The sequence below is a fragment of the Babylonia areolata genome, chromosome 1 (genome assembly GCF_041734735.1).
Source record: "Babylonia areolata isolate BAREFJ2019XMU chromosome 1, ASM4173473v1, whole genome shotgun sequence".
In the NCBI taxonomy this organism is placed as follows: domain Eukaryota; kingdom Metazoa; phylum Mollusca; class Gastropoda; order Neogastropoda; family Buccinidae; genus Babylonia; species Babylonia areolata.
In genome coordinates this window covers 38,816,748-38,840,311 of record NC_134876.1, presented here as the reverse complement: position 1 = coordinate 38,840,311, position 23,564 = coordinate 38,816,748, and the positions used below count along the sequence as shown (strand labels likewise).

At 42.9% G+C, this 23,564-nt stretch overlaps 1 protein-coding gene across 13 annotated transcripts in view; it reads right to left on the bottom strand.

Moving 5' to 3' along the window:
- Positions 1–23,564, bottom strand: part of LOC143282690 (uncharacterized) — a 204,714-nt gene that overhangs the window by 91,857 nt on the left and 89,293 nt on the right. For 11 of the 13 annotated variants that reach the window (XM_076588407.1, XM_076588397.1, XM_076588386.1 and 8 more), the window contains exons 2-3: positions 14,474–14,580; positions 3,758–3,994 (exon numbers count right to left, since the gene is read on the bottom strand). In XM_076588407.1, the coding sequence (XP_076444522.1) occupies positions 3,758–3,994; positions 14,474–14,537 (301 nt within the window). In that variant the 5' untranslated portion in view covers positions 14,538–14,580. The remainder of the gene's footprint in view (positions 1–3,757; positions 3,995–14,473; positions 14,581–23,564) is intronic. The other 2 variants (XM_076588475.1, XM_076588466.1) reach the window with 1 other exon arrangement.

Genomic DNA, 23,564 nt, shown 5'->3' with positions numbered 1-23,564 from the left:
CTCGGTTAATATTTTTGCTAAATATGGTTCTGTGACATGATTCCTTTTAAACAATCTGAACAAAGAAAATCTTTCACTATTTTGTACATGGTCGTTCCATCCCTGCCATCTACAGTCAACCATACGCTGTTTAAAGCAAACAAGAAAATCATGAACACATCCAACCCCTTGATTAAGCCATACAAATGCAAAACCATTACTACATAAACATTTTCGAATGCTAGTCACCCATGTTACCCTTCCCCTGGCATCCAAATCAAATAACACTTTATAAGCTTGAGCAGGAAATCTGCATTCATTTATTTGAACCAGTTTTAACCAATACCTAATACATTTTACATACGAATTAATATAAATCGGATACCTACCAAGCTCTCCGTAAACTAAGTCATTTGGCGTTCTTCTGTCTACCTGCAAAAACCTCTTCATAGCAAACAAATGTAGTTTTTCTATCTCGTACCCCTTTTCCAACCCCCAAATCTCAGCACCGTACTATACTATAGGCTGGGCTTGAACATCAAACAATTTAAAAAACAATCTAACAGAATTACTTTCAAACTTGTATAATAATTGTAATATGCTCAAGACCGCTCGTTTCCCTTTGCTAACAAGGTTTCAACAAGCAAACGTAAAACTAAGTTTTGTGGAAAAGAATAAACCAAGATACTGATAAGTATTTATGACAGAAATTTGAAGATTCCACAAATACCATCGTTCACATGCAGCTAAATACCCACCCTATCTGAAAACCACCACATTAGTTTTATCCATATTTACTTTAAGCTTCAGCCTGTTTACTACTTTGTGTAAATTGTTTAACTGGTTTTGTAAACCTACTACAGTTTCAGACAATAAAACACTATCATCTGCAAACAACAATATGAATAACTCTATCAAATCGAAAGTAACACATAATTTCTAGGGCTAATTCATTGATAAACAAAGAAAATAAAATAGGACTACAAACATCACCCTGTTTAACCCCCTGTGTACATCTGATATACTCACTAAATTTAGCACCACATCTTACTTTAGCTTTAACATCCTCGTACATACTTTTAATTCAGCAATAAAGTTTACCTTTTATTCCATTTTTTGTAAGAATCGGCCATAAAAGTTTTCTTGCTACTGAATCAAAGGCTTTTTCGAAAAGTCTATAAAAGCAACGTATAATTTTCGATTATGTGCAAACTGCTTTTGAACAGCTGCCATTAAAGTGATCAATAGTACTGTAACCCTTCTTAAATCCAGCTTGGTATTCACTTGTCACGTTGTTCAATGTTATCCATTCAGTTAATCTTTCGTTAATAATGGAACCATATAGTTTACTTGATATATCACATAACGATATCCCTCTATAGTTATTCGGCTCATTTCGTTCACCTTTTTAAAAGGGAGGAATGATAATTGACTCTGACCAGTTTTCAGGATAGATTCCCTGGTCAAACAAAACATTAAACAACTTGACAAGAAAAGTGATGGCAGGTTCACCAAAGTTTTTATAAAATTCACCTATCATTCCGTCCGGTCCAGCGGCTTTCCCATTTTTTTAAACTTTCTTATTGCTGACAATACTTCTTCTGTGGTGATAGTCCGATCTAAAAAGGCCGTGTTCTAATCTTCCATTGTCATATTATGTTCATCATCACGTGACATTTCATTTTCCTGAACACTACAATCAGTATTACTTTCTTTTTCCAATATTCTTTTAAAATGATTATACCATTCCTCCATTGTGATACTGTTCTTAGCAAAGACTCGTTTACTCAATAAACCCCGAACATTTTCCCAAAAATCTTGCTGGCTGTCAACAGAAGTAATAATCTGTTTCAGCAATGAGTTATTATACAACCTTTTCTTTCTAAGTAGCATATTTTTGTATTCCCTTCGTGCTACACAGAATAAATCCCTGTCAACAGCATCCAATGTTCTGTTAAATTTTCCCAACAAACTACGCACTTTTTGTCTAACACATCTACATTCAGTATCAAACCATTTATTTTGCCGTATATTTCTATTTACACATATTTACTGTTTCATACAATCTGCCGCTTGCTTTATTGTGTTGTTAAATATTACAAGTGCCTCGTTAACATTAATATCAACCAAATCTGTAGCATGTGACAATTCCAGACATATCTCATGTGACTTTAACTTATCAACAAAACCAGACGCAAATTCATTTTTCCACACATATTTTTCAATGTACTCTCTTTTCTCTGGTGCAGTTGTACTTTCGTTCACAAGAGGAATTTGCACGTGAAATTCCAAAGGCATGTGGTCAGATTCTATTTTTTCTGCTGAACAAAATTTACAGCAAGAATTTATAAACTCGAAAAGATCAAATGATGCAATAAAATAGTCGTTCACACTGTTACCAGTGTCACTTATATATGTGTAACGACCATTACTGTCACCGTCACATACACCATTGAGGATGTATACACCAAAAGCACACATATCTGTGTGCGTGTGTGTGCGTGAGAGAGAGAGAGAGAGAGAGAGAGAGAGAGAGAGAGAGAGAGAGAGAGAGAGAGTGTGTGTGTGTGTGTGTGTGCGCGCACGTTTGTGTGTGCATGTGTGTGAGTATGAGTGTGTGTGTGTGTGTGTGTGTGTGTGTGTGTGTGTGTGTGTGTGTGTGTGTGTGTGTGTGTGTGCGTGCGTACTTGGTGTATGCCTATGTATATTTGCCTACATGCACGCTGATAACTTTTTTCTCGTGTATAGATGTACTCATTGTCACAGATGCAAATTATAAAATACAGAGTGGAGGAATAGACCATGCCTCAGTGACACCTTTCTGAGTTTTTTCTCTCTCTATTCCGCCCCCCCCCCCCCCCACCCCTCTAATTCCCTCTCTCCTTCCCTATCCTTCTTTCCGCTTATCTTTGATTAGAGCAACTAGCCCTCAAGCAATAATGATTATATACTGCGCACTTGAAGGACTTTGTTAACTCAAGGGTTTCCATTCACTGGCCACAGGCAGCACCATGCCATACAAGGCAGAAAGGGTAAGGTCAGAGGGAAGGTGGCCGTACAAAAATAGTATAGTATCTGATTTATCAATACCAGAAAGGTTCGGTGTGTGTACTATAATAGTACTGATTCTAATCATGTTTATTTTGGTATTCATCTATTTTTTCTACACACCGTCGTTAACTGGTATCGCCACTATTGGGAGCACATATTGATATTACTATTTTTGCTGTCACAGCTAAACAAAACGATATTTGTATAATAATCCACCTCCCACTTAAAAATATTATCATCATTACATTATTACCACCAACATGATTTATAATTCTGTTTCCAATTCCACCTGTTATTACTGTGTAACATAACTATGTTAGTTACTGCTACTGCAATCATTATCATCGTCATCATCAAGCAAAAGCACACTCCGCAACACAACATACAGCAAGCCGGACACTAACGGACTAACGCTTATTAGACTCCCCCACTTCAGTTTTAGCATATCTATCTATTTATCTATCTATACGTGTGTGTGTGTGTGTGTGTGTGTGTGTGGTGTGTGTGTGTGTGTGTGTGTGTGTGTGTTGGTAGGGGTATGTATGGGTGCGAACGGTTGAGCTGAGCGTGGCCCATATTGTTTGTTCTTGTTTTATTTCAGCCGTTTCCTTCTTGGTATCTTTTACTTTATTATATTTAAACGCGCGCGCGTGTGTGTGTGAGATGTGACCTGTACCTGATCTCAGCTGTTAGTTACAGCCAGATGTGCAGTATTGATGGCACTCACCTGTGACACATGTCTTCCTGTATATTGTTGAGGATGGATAAGTGCCAACGTCAGTGGCAATGCCTGTAGGCTCTGCAGTGAAGGTAAAGCAAGGTTCCAGAAGGCTGCCTGGATCGTGCTGAATCGCCACACAGCCTGTACCGCAGGCATTCTTGCAGGAATCCAGACTTGCAACAGGGGGACTAACTAATAGCCCACTGGAGGAGTATGAATTAACCTGTGGGTTCCAGGTACACTCTGCAAATAAAAGACAGATGAGAAGCTAATCCGAATACGGAGAGGGAAGGAAGAGCTCACCCTATCATGGTGAACACTCTCTCCGTTACCTCTTCACATACACATGCACTCACGTGTTCAGCGAACCACAGGGGTCATATCAGGACTGAAAAACTCAGGTCAACGGCAACAAAACTAAAAACCACATCAATTTAACCGCGTAAAAGACAAAACGTAAAAAGGAAAACTCTGCAAAATACAGAAGTTATTCCAAAGCACTAAATTCAGATCACACCTCTAGCCTCGATCATGGGTCAGTTTCTCCCTAAAGTTAAAAACAATTCAAAATGATCCAACCATGTAATTGATTTGGTTCGTTCGTCCGTCGGGATCGACGAGGACCATCTAGTCATCCTGGGGGTGGGTGGGTTGGGCTCTGTGGGTGCGCAGATGACTGGTCAGGCCAATCCGCGCCCGGAAGGTTCTGACGCAGTGTGGACAGTGGATGGTGGCGGATGTCGGGGACTTGCTGGCACTGCTTTTCCTGGCCTGTCTGCGTTGCTCTGCTGCAGCGATTCTGTTGGCCTCACAGGATTTGGCGCCTTTGTGGACAGCTGAACGCCACTTTGGTCTGTCCATTGCATTCAGCTCCCATGTGTCGTGGCTGATGTTGAAGGCCTTCAGAGAAGCTTTCAGAGTGTCTTTGAAGCGCTTCTTTTGGCCTCCACGGGAGCGCTTGCCATGTTGGAGTTCGCCGTACAGCAGTTTCTTGGGGAGCCGGTGGTCTGGCATGCGAACTACATGGCCTGCCCAGCGCAGCTGGGCCTGCATCAAGATGGTGTAGATGCTGGGCAAGTTTGCACGAGTGAGCACCTCTGTGTCAGGGATCTTCTCTTGCCACTTTATGCCGAGAAGTTTTCTGAGGCTGGTGGTGTGGAAGTGGTTCAGCTTTTTGGCGTGGCGTTTGTAGACCGTCCATGATTCACATCCATAGAGCAGTGTGGTGAGAACTATGGCCTTGTATACTTTGAGCTTCGTCTCCAGGGTGATGCCTCTCCTGTTCCAAACGTTCTTATGGAGTCTGCCGAAGGCAGCGCTGGCTTTGGCGAGTCTGGCATTCACCTCGTCGTCGATGACAACTGTGCGAGAGAGTGTACTGCCAAGGTATGTGAACTTGTCCACCGCGTTCAGTCGTTGCCCGCTGATGAAGATGTTTGGTTCAACGTAAGGCTTTCCTGGAGCTGGCTGATGTATCACCTCAGTCTTCTTTGTGCAAAGCCCTGGATCTCATCAGCTTTGTTGCTCAACCAGGAATCCTGCATCTGCCGCAGCTTCAGCTGGATGGTGCTGCGTGCGCTCTTCAGTATGTCTTTCTTTGACTGTGACTTGGGATCTTCAATGTGGGCTCTGTAGGTTTGGCGTTTGTCTTCTAGCAGCTGCTTGATCTCAGTGCAGTTCTCATCAAACCAGTCTTTGTGCTTCCTGACAGAAGGCCCCAGGCTCTCCATGGCAGTGTTGTGCACCGTCTCATGCAGTGCACCCCATGCTGCCTCCACATTCTGGTTATCCAGCACGGTGGACTCAAGGCGTTCCTCCAGGGTGTCAGCAAAGCTCTGCTTGATGTTGCCTAGCTCCAGCTTGTTGACATTCAGGCGTTTGAGTGCTTTCATGCCCTGAGACCGTCTCTTGGGCTGGATGCGGAGGTTGAGCTTGGAGACGATAAGGCGGTGGTCTGTCCAGCACTCGGCGCCGCACATGGCCCTCGTGACTCGTACGTCCTGCCTGTCCCGCTTCCTGACGATGACAAAGTCGATGAGATGCCAATGCCCAGAGCGAGGATGCATCCATGACGTCCTGTTACGGGTAGGGAGGCAGAAGATGGTGTTTGTGATAAGAAGGTCGTGCTCGGCACATGTCTGGAGAAGTAGTTGGCCATTGCTGTTACAGTTACCAACCCCATGCTTCCCAATCACGTCTTCCCAGGAGGTGCTGTCACAACCAACTCTCGCGTTAAAGTCACCAAGAATGATGAGCTTGTCTGCGTTGGGAACAGTGGTGATGACAGCGTTCAGGTCCTCGTAGAACTTGTCCTTGATCTCATCCGGGTTGGTCATGGTGGGCGCGTAGGCGCTGACAATGGTGGTAAACTTCTTCCCGTTGCATATATGGAGTTTCATCGTCATCAGGCGATCGTTCACTCCTTTCTGGGGGCCAGCCAGCTTGCCAACGAGGGTTGTCTTCACTGCAAAGCCAACTCCAGCCTCACGTCTCTCTTCAGGTCCGCGACCACTCCAAAAGAAGGTGTAGCCTGCGCCTCGCTCACAGAGTTCGCCTTCTTCTGCCAGTCTGGTCTCACTTAAGGCAGCGGTGTCGATGTTGTACCTGGCTAATTCACTCGCAGTGAGAGCTGTGCATCTCTGTGGTCTGGCTGAGTCGCCTCTGTCCAGAAGCGTACGCACGTTCCATGTGGCAATGGTCAATGGGGTGCTCCTTGTTTTCTTCTTTCTTTCCCTTGTGTGTCGACCGCTTGAGTAGGGTCCCCGTCAGCCGCGGTATGCTGACTAGGGTGGTGTGGAGCAGGCAATGTTTAGGGCACCTTTTCTAGCCCCTTCCTCATGCCATGGAGGTGAGCAGTGCTGTCCTGAAGAGGGCTGCTCAGTCGCTCAGGGGGCTGCCGATCTCCACCGCTGCTCCAGTCGGTGAAAAACGACCCTATGGCCTGAGCCGCCTGTGTGCAGGTCCGCGGCTACGACTGCCAGTGTACCCACACCTGTCGCTTCGTCGCTCGCCTGTCGCCACAGGGCTTGGGGAAAATGATGGTATGGGATGAAGGATGACTGATGACTTGCGGATGACTTTGTTTATAGTGAGGAGGAGTTGCGCACCGTCGACCTCACTCTCTTGTCCGAGACCGTCGACCTCACTCTCTTGTCCGAGACCGTCTGTATCCAGTGGCAAGACGAGGTCAAGACGACTGGAGATGGAAACGGATGCAGTGGATGACCAGGATGTCCTATGTGCCTCATTGCCCTCAGCACTCCACAGTGCTCTGCTGCAACCGCCTTCCTCTCCGTTGAACCATGAAGGTTTCTTCCGCAGAGTCCGCCGGATCCAGTCTTCACATGCTTGGGTAGACAAGCCCTAACTCACCGAGGGTTTCAGCCAACCTGTCAAAGCCGTTGCCCGGGGGTTGGGCGCTGCCGCATGCTAGCAGCTTCCTAGGACCCATAGGTGAGAGCTGGGTGACGGTGGGGACCAACAGAGGACGAACCACTCCCGGAAGAGCCTGACAAGCCCCCTTTCTAGAGGTACTGCCCCTCCCGTGCACCCCCTAACCTTTTTTGTTTGTTTGTTTGTTTTTGTTTTGTGAATGCCTATTTCAGTGTTCTATAAAACCATGTAATTATAGAACACTGAAATAGACATTCACAAAAAAATATAACCTAAGAGCAACTCACACCTCCTGGGCGCCACAGTAACAATACATTTATTACCATGAATTATCTCGTGGATTTTCAGTTTATGTACCGATTTTGAAATCATATACAGGAATACCGTCCTTTGAAGTGCAAATGTCCTTTGAAGTGCAAATGAAACTTGCATCAGCAATGTATGTCGGAAGAAGCTCGGCAATCCCAAAATGTAATTAGAAAGGAACTCCATTCAAAATCCAATATTCAATCACACCAAAAGCATTGTTTCACTGACTGCTGTTGGAAAATGTGCATCTGATATTTTCAGAGCCTCAGAATAAAATTCAAAACATGTGGCACTTCGTTTACTCTTCTCTACAATCCATAAACGGTAAATCAGTACAGCCAATTTTGATATTTTTCACACACATTTGAAAATAATAAGGCCCTGTACTATCCGCTTCTGTTCAATCGCATATTTTTTAAACGTACTTCAAACACATAAACATACATAGTTCAAAGCATGACTGCAAGGTTGAGAGACCTCTTGGATTCCAGCATTTGTTTGTTTGTTTGATTTTTGTTTTCATTCACGGCAGAAAAAAATTGTCATTTTCGCAGATTTGAATTATCTGTTTAATTCTCCGATCACTTTTTTCAGATGTGTGCGCGCGCGCACGTGTGTGTGTGTGTGTGTGTGTGTGTGCGCGCGCGCACGTGTGTGTGTGTGTGTGTGTGTGTGTGTGTGTGTGTGTGCGTGCGCGTGTGTGTGTGTGTGTGTGTGTGTGTGTTTATTTCAAATTAGACTTTGATAATATCTTCCTACATGAAGATAAGAGAAGTACTGACGTATATCTATCATCCAATGCATTTTGCCTCATCTACACAAGGTAATAGCGTTATATTTTGTTGGACCCTATCACTTCTGGATTATTCGCAAATGAATGCACATACAAAATAGTAAGGAAATGTGCATGAATGTGACAGAAGCTATAATGGTTAATATTCCTTTATCACTGAATATGTTACGGATATGATCTGCTGAAGAAAACATAGCAGAATCGCGGAACAAACCATTTTGTGCTGAAACAGAGACTTCCGCTAGAATAACAGACTATTAATTTTGACAAGTCTAATGTACAGAGAAAAATTGAACTCAACATCATTGTGAAGTGTATTTCCGATCACGAAATAACATATTATAACATATTTACAAGTAATTTTCGTTTGTCGTCAAATGGAATCATTTTTACTCATTTAACGGTTTCTGGTATGATAGTGTCGGATTTGTCATTTGAAAATGTATTATCGGCAATTCCAAGCCTTTCAGTTCGATCATTCATCTAGCGGCCTCGGACGTCCTTTCCCGTCGTCCTGACAGTAGAGTCTGTTTTGTTGTTTTGTCAGCAAGCAGCAAACCCAGCAAGCTGTGACACTGTGGCTGTGGCCTGTAGTGCCGGTGTAATGATCCTTAACCACTCCCCTCCCAAAATCACTCTCCGGTGGGTGATTATGGGCACGTGCCTAAACGCATCCCCCCGGAAGTAAATTCAGACTGTCCCCCTCTATGGTCAAGAATCATCCTCCCCCCACCACCCCCCCTCAAAGTTGTCACATTGTCCCGAACGACAATGTATACCATTTCAAACACATTGCAACCGAAACTGCGAGGGGGTGGGGGCTGATTCTTGACCTGAGCCAGTAACTAATACATTTTGTAAAGGTTTGAATGTACAATGGGTATCAACCAGTTTCGGAGAACACAAGTGCACTTGATGTCTATGTTGACATTCAGTAAGTTAATCCTGTAGAAAAAATGGTCATAAGTCCAGAATTGATTCACTTCTCTTCTCTAATCTTGGTAATAGAAGAAGGAGGCTGGGGGTGGGGTCTATGAATGAATGAATAATATGGATACTTATATAACACTTATCCTTGGTTGGAGACCAAGATGTAAGCACTTTACAAACTCGGGGTCATTTGCACAACAGGCTGCCTACCTGGGTAGACCCGACTGACGGCTGGCATTGGGCGCTCATCATTCGTTTCCTGTGTTATTCAATCATATTTCAGGCACACACACATACACACTCAGACAGACATTAACATTTTACGTGTATGACCGTTTTGTTTATTTATCCCGCCATGTAGGCAGCCATACTCCGTTTTCGGGGGTGTGCTGGCTGGGTATGTCCTTGTTTCCATAACCCACCAAACGCTGACATGGTCTAAACGGGCATTAGTGTCAGAATCACCACCCGCCTCCCTACCCCCCACCCCACCCCCGTCCTTTATTTCCTTTATGTAAACTTAACATTGGGAAAAGAGTGTATGCAGTATCAAGGCCAGAAATACTTTGCTTCTCTACTCTGATCTTGGTAATAGAATGAGGTTGGTGGCGTGTGAGGTGTTGTCCAAACGGACATAGGGCCAGAATCACACCCCCTTCCTCCTTATGGCAACTTGGAGGGGGGTCTAAACGGACACAGGGCTAGAATTACTCACGACCCCACACTCCCCCTCTCCCCACCTTAAGTGAACTTAACACTGGGAGGACAGTGTATGTGGTCGTAAGGCCAGAATTTCTCAGCTTCTCTTCTCTATCTTTGGGGGTGGGAGTGGGAGGCTAATACGTGCATAGGGCCAGAATCAATAACCTCCCCCCCTCCCTTATGAGAAATTATCTAATCTTATTAATAGAAGAAATGAGGGGGAAAGGGGGCGGGGGAGGGGGGAGTTATTTCTACTCTCCTCTTTACTGATCACAGTATGAGACGAATGGAGGGGGGGGGGGGGCTTCTAAACGGGTACAGGGCCAGAATAATTGCCCCCCCCCCTCTCTTATGTGAATTTGATACCGGGAGAGGTGTGTATATGGGTCAGAATTTCTTCCCTCCTCTTTTCTGATTAAAGGATGAGAAAAATGTAGAAGGGGGGCGGGGGGACGGGTTTAGGGCCAGAATCACCCTTTTACCACTCCCACCCCCGATCTCGCCCCCACCCTCCCCAACCCGACCCCCCACCCCCGCCATCCCAATTTTGAGAACTGAACATTGGGGTCAGATTGTATATTTTAGAAACACTAAGAAATAGCAATGTCCCAATAGTATATCTGAAATTTTTGAAAAGATACAGCGACAGATTTGGCGCAACATTTAGGTCAGTACAAGTTTACAGTAAAATCAATGTGAAGAGAAATGTGAACGATAATATCTAGGTTGAATAAATGCTCTGTGGTTTCTTTCATTGCTTCACAATTAAAAACAAATCGCACTTTATCATCTTTCAAACATTTACACAAAGGACGAAACGGCCAGTCTCTCGCCTTTCAGTATTTGAACCGATGTACAGCCAAATTAGAAATACCCAGTCTAAACTCTGTTGTAATACAGAAACAAATGTTCATCTTTTTTCGAACTTTTACATACATGACCTATCAGTCCGAGTTGATTACCTTGTCTAAACCTTGCTGTGACAGAAGAAATGTTACAACCCAGAATAAGTTGACTTACTGGTTTTTACCAGTTTAACTTTTGATTCTGAGTGAGAACATTTCCTCTCTCTATATATATATTTCCAGAATCAAAGAACGGACGAACGGACCAACGGACGAATACGGCATATTTTATTTCTTATACAAAACCAGATTCAAATGTTGTTTCAACAATATGCAAGACACAAAATTGTATATGCAAATCAATCTTTCACTGGTAGAAATATGCAACATCCATTCCTGCTATATGCAATTTATTAGACGTCGAAAACCTTCACAACCTACACCTTGATTTTGCCACTCATGCCCAAAACCACATTAAAAAAACACAGGCGTATATTATGTGAAGTCCAGTTATTTTTACCCGCATTATCCATTGCATATAACATTTGTTAAGCTTTATACGTCAGTGTAAAATCTTCCATTTACAATATTCTTAACCAGTTGCGAAACTAACTGATTGCAGAGTTAGCATGCATTGAATATCGATACGTTTCACCGTGTACTAAATCATCTGGTGTTCGACTCTGCTCCCACAGGCATTTTAATTGCAAGTAAATGAACATATTCACAATGAAGAATAGCTTTGTCCAAACCTCATAAATCATGAATCATACCATTTGAACAATTGGTTGTACTAATGAATAAATCAGTTTGAAAAACAAACAAACAACAACAACAACAAAACCAACAACAACATATGATGGATTATAATTAAGAGCATGTAACGTTTCCTTAACACAAAATCTAGCAAGATCTTTACAGGCAAAAACACAACTACGATGAGCACAAAAAAAGAAGAAAAAGAACCGAAATATTTAAAAAACATTCACCACAGGCACAACAATACCATATGAATCCACCTTTCCCTCGTCGTAAAAAGCCATCCTTTCGATGTATGATTATATCAATTTTGGACACACTAACGTTTAATTTAAGTGATGCTGCTGCCCTATGTAAACTGTTGTGTGCGCAATTCGATGACGGTTTCTGTAAACAAAGCTACATCATCAGCCCATGCCTCCGTTACCTCAAATGCCAACTCATTCACAAAGACAGAAAAAGACACTAGACTCCACTGATCTCCTTGTCTTACTCCAGCTCCAATAACAATAATAATAATAATAATAAATGCAGACTTATATAGCGCAGTACCCCCATCTCAGATTGGGATCACTGTGCTTTACAGCAAAATATACAAATCTAAGACTAACTGACGTAAAAATGTGTACAAAGTCAGCACAGTCTCACATAACACTGGCTAAAATATACATATGTAAGACTAAGTGACATAAAAATATGTAAGTCAACACAGACACCATCACAGTCCCAAATTACACAGGCGCTAAACCCAGCCAAACTGAGCACATCACATTCACCATTGTCAAAAATAAATAAATAGAAAAAACACAAAAAACCCCATAAACACCAAGGAACCAGGCATCACGAAAATGCATAGAACTCAACAGAAAGGGCACATCCAGTAAAAACAACAACAACACACACACACACACACACACACAAAACAAAACAAACAAGAGAGGCAAAGCCTTCAAGACTCACTTGTGATACACTTTTTAAAAAAATCCAAGCTTTTTATGTATTGAGTATAATGCATTTACTGTTATATTTATATTTTTTGTATTCTCTAAACTTGGCACTTTGATCTGATATTCGACCCAACAAAAGATCTGTCATTGTCATCATTTTTTGTTCAAACAGGCACTTCTTTTGCTAAGCATAGAAGTTTTGTTTATTGCAAACGTTTTGGTGCAGCCAGTAAAACAAGGGAAATTACTCTGCTGGGGAACTTAGTTTGCTTTAAACTGATCTTTCTCATCTTAAACATCACATTTTGAAATTATACTCAATACATAAAAAGCTTGGATTTTTTTTTTAAAGTGCATCACAAGTGAGTCTTGAAGGCCTTGCCTCTCTTGTTTCAAAATGTAATGTTTAAGATGAGAAAGATCAGTTTAAAGCAAATCAACTCCCCTAGCATTACAGAGTAATTTCCCTTTTTTACTATCTGCACCAAAACATTTGCAAAATAAATAAAACTTCCATGCTTAGCAAAAGAAGTTCCTGTTTGAACAAAAAATGATAATAATGACTGCTCTAGCTGTTGGGTCAGAATATCATATCAAAGTGCCAAGTTTAGAGAATACAAAAAATATAAATATAACAGTAAATGCAGTTTGCATATAATTAGGCTTCATTCTTTATTTTTTTTGTGCCCATCCCAGAGGCGCAATATTGTTCTAAACAAGATGACTGGAAAGAACTGAATTTTTCCTATTTTTATGCCAAATTTGGTGTCAACTGACAAAGTAGTTGCCGAGAAAATGTCAATGTTAAAGTTTACCACACACACACACACACACACACACACACACACACACACACACACACACACACACAGACAACCGAACACCGGGTTAAAACATAGACTCACTTTGTTTACACAAGTGAGTCAAAAAACCAACAACAACAAAAAAAAAACAAAAAAAAACAACAACAAAAAAACCAGCAAGCAAATGCAGATGGAAAACAGTTTCAGTGAGAAAAGTACAGCTTGATCATTTCTAACGATTTGAAATGGGAGAAAAATACGGAAAAAAAAATGTTAAGAAAGCACAACATCGCCTGTACTTTCTTCGGCGCCTCAAAAAGTTCAGAATTAAAAAAGAAATCATGGTTGATTTCTACCGAGTAGTCACTGAAAGTATGCTAACCTTCGCTGTTACTGTTTGGTATGGAAACATTTCCAAGGCAGAAGTTGCAGCCATTAACAGAATCGTAAAAACTGCCGCCAAAATTACCGGGGCTGATCTACCTTCTCTAGAAGACATATATTATAAGCGGCTACTCAAAAAAGCAAAATCAATCAGCCAGGACGAATCACATCCAGCTTTTGGGATTTTCGAGATGCTCCCCTCTGGTCGACGGTACAGAAGTATAAGGACGAAAACCAATTGCTTCGCCAATAGCTTTCCCCCTAAAGCAGTCAATGCCCTGTCTCTCGAACAAATCCAGTGTGATGAATAGAATTGTGCAACCAACAACCATCTACCTGAAGATCTAGTCATCAGCCCCATCCACATGTAATATGTAGCTTCTGTTCAAACGTGTGTGTGTGTGTGTGTGTGTGTGTGTGTGTGTGCGCGCGCGCGCGTGCGTGCATGTGTGTGTGTGTGTGTGTGTGTGTGTGTGTGTGTGTGTAAGTGTGTGTACAGTGCGTGCATGTGTGAGTATGCACAAGTTTTTATATTGATATGCACTTGTATGTATCCTAATTTCTACTGTATCTGTGTTTGTGTATGATTTTCGATTTATATTCGTATCTTGTTATGTACTATCTCCCTCAATATTCCTTGTGACCCCGGTACACTTGGTAATAGACATATTCTATTCTATTCTATTCTAGTATTGTGTTAATCTTGCACCATATCTAACCATTGATTTAGTATTATCATACATGTTTTTAATACATTTGTGCAATTTACCTTTTATGTCATTTCAATGAGAAACAGACAGACAAACAGAGAGAGAGAGAGAGAGAGAGAGAGAGAGAGAGAGAGAGAGAGCACTTACCGGCACTCACGCTGACGATGAAGGGCAGAAAGCAGAGCAGACGGTGGCTGGAGAAAACAAGCATCTTCGACTCTCTTTATCCTTTTTCTCCAGGAAATGAACGATGTCTGCAATACACATACTTTCATTTATTCTCTCTCTCTCTCTCTCTCTCTCTCTCTCTCTCTCTCTCTCTCTCTTCCTTTTTTTCTCTTTCAAAAAATAACACATTAAGTCTTTTTAAAGTTTTCAGTTTTTCGCAAGGAGGCGTCACTGCGTTCGGACAAATCCATATACGCCACACCACATCTGCTAGGCAGATGCCTGACAGCAACATAACCAAACGCGTTTGTCAGGCCATAAGTGGATGCATATATATTTGTGTAAATGTCTGAGTGGATTTCTTTTACATAGTTTACACTGTTGTGCTGCAGAAAGAACCTCGGTTTATCGCCTCATCCAAATGGCCAGATGCTCAGTTTGATTTTCCAGTCAAACTGATTTTCCAGTCAAACTTGGGAGAAAGGGTGAGAGCGGGATTTGAACCCAGACCATCACGGAAACTGTATTGGCAGATAAACGTCTTAACCATTCTGTCACCTTGCTCCTAATTCAGATGTTATGTAAATCATGTCTATTTGAAGTACATTCATGTGGCACATTACTGAATCAAGGCACAGGCTGCTAAAAATGGAACACTGGTGAATGCAATACATTATAAAAAATTCGTAAAAATATTTTCATCCAGCCAAGATGTGATGCTGCTTTGAACACCCTTGCTGCATACCACTGTCAAACATATCCAGGCATTCCCGGGAGTCATGTCTCTTGAGTCATCCCAGTGAAATGACACTGCCTTCCCTCTGTTGCTAGACATCTTCCTCTCCCCATTCTGAGCCCAGCTTTCTGTATCATTATCATCATTATTATTATTATTATTATCACTATCATCATTGCTATTATTATTATCATTATTATCATTATGAGCATTTATGCCTAATCTTCAAAATAAGCCATAGGCGTTTACAAATAGAACACACACGCAAATATCAAAAAAGAAAAACTGAACACAAGATACGAAACACACACACGCAAATATTCAAAAAGAAAAACTGAACACAAGATACGAAACATTATTAAAAATTGTTCACTCCCCTCCCACCCTACTCGCCCCCCCCCCCCCCCCCCCCCCCCCCCCGCCCACACACACACACACACACACACACAAAACCACAACACACACAAGCACTCGCGCACGCACTCGCACAGGTCATAGCACACAATCATAGATAATACGCAATCAAAAAGACAACCAACAAATTCTGAAACTTTCCAAACTCACTCATTCACTAATGGTCATTTTAGTTCACACTGGAGAGGGATGAGCTGCTGAGAATTATTCAGGAGGGGTAAAGGTGGGTCTTCAGACTGGATTTGAAAGATTGCAGCGAAGATGAGTGACGGAGAGGCCGAGGAAGTTGATTCCAAGGAAAGGGGGCATGGTATGAAAAACTGCGTTGGCCATACGTCTTGGTTCGAACAGGGGGATCCTAAGCAGGCAGGTGTCAGAAGAAGGGCGGAGTTGGCGCGAGGATATGTAAGGATGAATGAGAACAGAAAGATACTGTGGACCAGAAGCCTCAATGGACTTGAAACAAAGAGAGATGACTTTGTAAATAATTATTTCCTGGGAGCCAGTGAAATGCATGAAGGAGAGGAGAGACATGGTCGATATTAGAGGAACGAAAGACAAGACGAGCAGCATGGTTCTGGACTTTCTGAAGCCTAGCAATGAGGTGAACCTACAAGCAGGGAATAACATTAATCCAGGCGGGACAACACAAAGACACAGAGTAAGATAGGAAAGAGACCTCGAGTATGACACCAAGATTACGGACGGAAGAGGAAAGAGGAATGTCAGTACCAGTGAAGGAGACTGAGTAAGGAAGAGAGACTGAGTGGCAAAGTATTTGTGGGGTAATAATCATGATTTCAGTTTTATCCTAATTTAATTTGAGCTTGTTTTCAATCATCCGTGTCTTCAGATCGAAGATGCAGGCCTGAGTCAATGAGATAGGGAAGGAGAGACGGAGATCGTGACAGATACAGCTGGTCATCATCGGAAAAGGTATGGAGAGACAACGAATGATGATTCACAGTGGTGGAAATTGGCTGTGTATAGAGAACAAACAGAATGGGCCCAAGCACGGAGCCTTGTGGCACACCAAACTGTACGTCGGACGGGGAGGATGAAAGACCGCAAACAGAAACAACATTGGACCAGATAAGAGCAGAACCATGGGAAATCAAGATCGCATATTCCAAAAGTGCGATTCAGACGGTTGAGGAGAATCTGATGATCAACATTATCAAAGGCGGCTGAAAGATCAGGTAGGGAGATAAATGATGTTTCGTTGTTGTCAAGAGAAGTTATTAAATCGGTCGCAATTTTGAGAAGGGCTGTCTCAGTGCATGACTTAAATGGGTAAATTAAGGTATTGGTGCTGAGGTGGTCGAGAAGTTGAGCAAGTACAACTTTCTCAGTGACTTTCGAGAAAAGGGGAAGATTAGAAACGGGTCTGTAATTCTTTAGTGAGTTCGGATCGAGACTGGGCTTTTTGAGCAGTGGGCGTAAGACAGCAGACTTAAATACAATGGGAAAGGAGCCAGACAGAAGAGAGTTGTTAATAACAGCCGTGATGTGTGGAAGAAGTGTGTCAAGGCAGTGGTTGAGGAAGGAAGCTGGAAGAGGGTCTAGTTCACATGTTTTGTATTTGTATTTGTATTACTGTTTTTGTCACAACAGATTTCTCTGTGTGAAATTGGAGGTGCTCTCCCCAGGGAGAGCGCGTCGCTACACTGACAGCGCCACCCTTTTTTGTATTTTTTTTCTGCCTGCAATTTTATTTGTTTGTTCGAAGTGGATTTTTTTACAGAATTTTGCCAGGGACAACCCTTTTGTTGTCGTGGGTTCTTTTACGTGCTCTAAATGCATGCTGCACATGGGACCTTGGTTTATCGTCTCATCCGAATGACTAGCGTCCAGACCACCACTCAAGGTCTAGTGTAGGGGGAGAAAATACTAGCGACTGCCGGTGTGATTGGAACCAGTGCGCTCAGATTCTTGCTTCCTATGCGGACGCGATACCTCTGGGCCAACGATCCGTTTTAATGCTTGACTGATAATTCTCTTGACAGTGTCAACAGAGACAGGCTGGAAGGAGGTGAGGAGGGGGGGGGATGCCAAAGAAAGGTGGGTCAAGAAAGACTGAGGAGGCGACAGAATGAGTCAAGAGTCTGACGGAGGTCCAGGATCTTACTGGTGAATCTGAAAGTGCTTGTGGAAGTTGGGAGGGTGGGATATTGGTGGGAAGGGGAGAGGGGTCGGATTTGCCAAGGAGTTTGTTGGTGATGGTATATAACATTTTGGAGGTGGCACTTGCAGTAATTTTGGCATAATAGTATGCAGTTTTAGCAGCGTGTACTAAATTGTTCACGGCTTTGTTAGCAGACTGAAATATCTATTCATGGTGAAGCCTCGTTCTCAGCCACTGTCTCTCGGCTCTGCGACGCTCTCGCTTTGCTTCCAGCAACTCGGGGCCAGCGTCGGAGACCCACGGTGATGGCGGACGCTGGGAGACCCTGCGTCTGGTGGCAGGGGCGTACTGGTCCAGCAGGTCAGCCAGCAGCTGGTTGAGGTCATCGGCAGAAACAGGGGGACAGGCCGACAGACTGGCCTGGAGGTCCTTGTCAAAGGCGGTCAAGTCGACGCCAGCTAGATTCCTCGCCTGCACGTAGACCTGGCTAGGAGGGGGTCTCAACAGGTGCAATGGACTGAGTTGTGCACAGGGCTGACCAGACCATACTCAAGTCCTTGACCGTTAGCCACATCTTGCCCTCTGACCATGCGTGCTTCCAGTGTCAGCTGCACCTGTTGAGACCCCCTCCTAGCCAGGAAGGGAGCGAGGGAGCAATGTCGCAACCACGGGTAGAGCGAGGAAAGGAGAAGCAGTGGTAGCCAGGAGGAGCAATGTGGGTACAGAGCAGAATGTTGTTAACCCATCTCCTGTTGTTCCACCACACTGTCCAGACACAACGGAACAGAGTGGGCCTTTCCAAATACAATAGACCGAGCAACACACTAGACGCCACGTTCTTGGCATCAGAGATCTTTTCCCATCCCTCTTGCGGCCAGTCAGTGGCGGCTGTGTGTGTTTGTGTGTATGTGTGGGTCTGTGCTTTTGAGTGCGTTTGTGAATGCGCGAGAGTGAAAGTGTACACAAGTGTCAGGAGAGATATGTGTACGTGTGTGTGTGTGTGTGTGTGAGGGGAGGTGGGAGTGCGGGGGGAGGTGGGGTAGAGGATGAGGTATGTGAGTGTATGCATGCCTACACTGTGGGAGCAACAGGATATTGGAACGTATATATATATATATATATATATATATATATATATATATATATATCTTTGTATGTACGTGTGTGGGGTTGGGGGTGGGAGATATGGGCGTATGTGTGTGTGCTTGTACAAGTAAGTGTTCATCTCTGTGAGTGTGTGTTTGTGTGTGTGTGTGTGTGCCGTGGAAGCTGCGATACGTAGACTAGAAATGAGTGTGTGGAGGAGGGGGTAGAGCAGGTGCAAGGTAATGTGTGTGTGTGTGTGTGTGTGTGTGTGTGTGTGTGTGTTGGAGCTCATGTACGTTTATATGTATTTGACTGTGCTTTCATATGTGCTTGTACAAGTAAGTGTTCATCTCTGTGAGTGTGTGTTTGTGTGTGTGTGTGTGTGTGTGTGTGTGTGTGCCGTGGAAGCGGCGATACTTAGACTAGAAATGAGTGTGTGGAGGAGGGGGGTAGAGGAGGTGCACGGTAATGCGTGTGTGTGTGTGTGTGTGTGTGTGTGTGTTGGAGCTCATGTACGTTTATATGTATTTGACTGTGCTTTCATATATGTGAAACTGCATGTTTGGTGCATTTCTGTTATGCATGTGTGGGTGTATGTGTGAATGTGTGTCTTCATATTTTACATTTATTCGCTTATTTATCACCATTGTTGTCTTATTTATTTATGTTTTATTATTATCATTTTATTAGTATTACTAATATTATTACTACTACCTTTTTCTATATTATAATTATTATTTATTTATTTATTTATGCAAGCTTATCTATTATTTATTCCCCGTTTTTTTGTGTGTTTTTTTGTGTTTTTTGTTTTTTTCTCAAGGCCTGACTAAGCGCGTTGGGTTACGCTGCTGGTCAGGCATCTGCTTGGCAGATGTGGTGTAGCGTATATGGTTTTGTCCGAACGCAGTGACGCCTCCTTGAGCTACTGAAACTGAAACTGTCCAGACAACGGCCTTGCAGAGACTTAACGAAAATGAATCATTCCATGCAGCCGTCCATCATTTTACAAGAGACGCTATCGCAAATGTTGTCAACCTACATTCTGTTTCATCCCCAAATCCTCCAGAAAATGGTCGTCTAACGTGCGTACTCGACCAACCTTCGTCAGAGAAAAGTTACAGTATCGTTATTGATTCAATCTCAGAAAAACAGCGTGATTTTGTGACCGAACTAAACTCCCTTAGGGAAATATATGTTTTATCTTTTTTGTTTCACCGAATCAAATCTCTCTGATTGCATATTAGATTTTGAGTTAACTATGCTGTGAAGTACAACACACTACGGCTTGAATGGACACAGTCTATTACTGCATTAAATTCAGTGTTTCACATTAGAGAAATGGGTAACCATGGAATAGTTTCACGTTGAATCACTGTAGGAAGAAATAAACACAAAACATAGCAAACTTATTGGATTTATCGACAGGAACCCAACAGAAAGAATAAACTTACAAGTCGTGTCATACAATCATGGATGCTGCCATGCTTGTAAAATGAAGAAACTATTCTACTCAGTGATTTAAACAATGATCTGCAAAACCCTCATGCACACTTGATTCAGTTGTACAAAGCACTTGATTTAGATTCAGTCGCGTTGGGTTACGCTGCTGGTCAGGCATCTGCTTGGCAGATGTGGTGTAGCGTATATGGATTTGTCCGAACGCAGTGACGCCTCCTTGAGCTACTGATACTGATACTGATACTTGATTTAGATTAATTGATTGACTGACCAACACGTGTAACATACACTTCCAACACCCCCACAGATCACATTATACATAACATCAAAGCAGAACGTCGCTGAAGTGTGTTCGCAAATATCTGGATGAAGTGTCGATTTTACTATATGCATCACGTAGACAAGGTAGATGGTGTTCTCGTTTTTCTATTGTTTTGCCATGATCATACGGACATAGTATAAACCCTTTTGATTGATAATTATGGATTAATCAAGATCATGTTGACATGGTAATAACTCCTTTGTTTCATTGCTATTAATCTTGCTTGATTTGTTTCTTTTCTTTGTTATTCAGTTGTTGTTTTTTGTTTGGCGTTGAATAAAACGAGAAAAAAAATAAATGGAGAGTTGGACGTGAGCGCAATAGCCGAGTGGTTAAAGCGTTGGACTGTCAATCTGAGGGTCCCGGTTTCGAATCACGGTGACGGCACCTGGTGGGTAAAGGGTGGAGATTTTTACGATCTCCCAGGTCAACATATGTGCAGACCTGCTAGTGCCTGAACCCCCTTCGTGTGTATATGCAAGCAGAAGATGAAATACGCACGTTAAAGATCCTGTAATCCATGTCAGCGTTCGGTGGGTTATGGAAACAAGAACATACCCAGCATGCACACCCCCGAAAACGGAGTATGGCTGCCTACATGGCGGGGTAAAAGCGGTCATACACGTAAAAGCCCACTCGTGTGCATACGAGTGAATGCAGAAGAAGAAGAAGAAGGACGTGAGCGTGGTACGAGTTTACATACATGTATGACACAGCAACTCTTCCCACATCTTCCCTCTACAATTTCCTGGACATTATCACCTTTTGGTGATACATGTTTCTAAAACACATGTAAAACAAGATTTTTTGTTGTTGTTGTTGCTGGAATTAAATACATTTTTTTTTAAGCAGGAATGTTTAGCACTCTCGTACAAATAATTATTTCGCCGTTGAATTAAAAATATATGTTATATTCGCTTTCCATAATCTTGTTAAAATAGCCTGCAGCCGTCTCCACGGGATCTTCCTTTTCACTAATTGTCCGCTTCTTTCCTTGCTCTCCCAAACGACCAGGGGGAGTTCACCTCTCTCAGAGCTTTTCGATTTTCCTTCCTTCGTGTTGAACAATACTACTTGCTGTGTCGATCTGAGCCTCTCAAGTGACTCTCTTGCTGTGCGCACTGCTTGTCACAGTGTCAGTGGTGTGTATTCGTATTTTCCTTGCTCGGGTGCGTGCTGCCTTCGTCCCGTTGGTCGTGCGCTCAGCATATTCACAGACGCACGAGAGAAGTAACTGTAGACGACTGTCTGCAGCTTTTCTCGGTGTTCGTTCTGCAAGGGCTGCAATTATTAATACTGCCCATCTGACGTTTGAGTCCTACACACTGATCATATGTCTCCTCACCTCCGTAATCTGCACTGGCTCCCAGTTGAAGCAAGAACCAAAAATACAAAGTTCCCTGCTCCTCTGCTCTCCCCTCCACTAGACATGCATCTCTTTCTGATCTGATCTGTGCTTTCACTCTCTCAAGAACTCTCCACTCTTCCTTGCACATACACACACGCATGCACACGCACAGACACATACACCGACACAGACACACACTGACACAGACACATAGACAGACGCAGACACACAGACACAGACACATACAGACACACAGACACAGACACACACACACACACACCGCGAAAGTGAGAAAGAGCGGATGGGGGAGAGAAAGGGATCAGAACGTTTACAGGTACCAGTGTGCATTCATGAGTGAACTGACTGTCAGTTCAACGGTGCGTCTCACCCTCGCAGTCTGTTACAAGAATAGTTTCTGTTGAAAACCCTTCTGAATGCCTGGCCACTTACTGTGCCGGTGGGGGCCAGGATGGAGTGAGGTTCTTTTCTTTGCGCATTCAAAGGCGAACACGCCGTTCTTTTATTCAGAATTAATACAAAAACCAGTTCTGTCTGAACCACGCAAGAATCCAAAGCAGGTGAACCCCGCACCCAATCCACCCCAGTCTAAATCATCAGTGCGGTAGTCTGAAAACGACAAGGTGCTACAATGTTACTGGAACGAATTCACAATGAAATACCATACCATTGTTTTTGTCACGAAGGCTAAAGTGTCGTGTATATCTGATGCTGTGTGACATGTAATTTTCACTTTTTCAGACAAAGAAAAATAAACAAATAATTAAATTAAAAAAATTGGCTGACTAAAATCAGTGATATAATTTCGTTACACTTCAAACTGATCTAGTCAACGCTGAACAAGACATAAGCGATGATTATATTTTGTTCGCTAATAGCATTTCATCATTTCATCTGGAGTAAATTTCACCTCTCTTGCTAACATCAGTGTGTCTTCCGCTGATTTTAGACAAGTTATTTCAAAGCGCTTTGTTCTGACGCCCCCAACATCCGCAGCCACCTCAGTGTCTCTGATCTCTAAACAAGCTCACAGCATATATGCGGGCACAGAGAGAGAGAGAGAGAGAGATACAGAGGAAGGCACATACAGATGTCCACATAAACAGTCTGCATGATTAAAGGCAAATATGACAAACCTCAATGTGTTTAAGACTGAATTCTCCGCGACCAATTTCTCAATGTGCTTGAGGGAATAGCTCTGGTGTTGAATGCATGTCTGAGTGTGAGTTAAAGTGTTTTCGTGATTGTGAGTGACAGTCTTTCTACTGATGGAACGCTGGTCATTTTGGTTAATATTCTTCAGCAAATTCAAAACGTTCAAAACAATGCTGCCCGTCTGACTCTCAGAGTCCCACGTACTGATCACATTTCTCCTCACCTCAGCACTCTACATTGCCTCCGCAATGAAGAGAAAATTAAATACAAAGTTGCGTGTCTCTGCTATTCTGCTTTACACTCCGCAGGACCTACTTATCTTTCTGGCCTTATCAGTGTTTACACTCCCACAAGAAATCTCCGCTCTTCCTCTGACTGTTACCTTTTGAAACTTCCTCGTGTCAA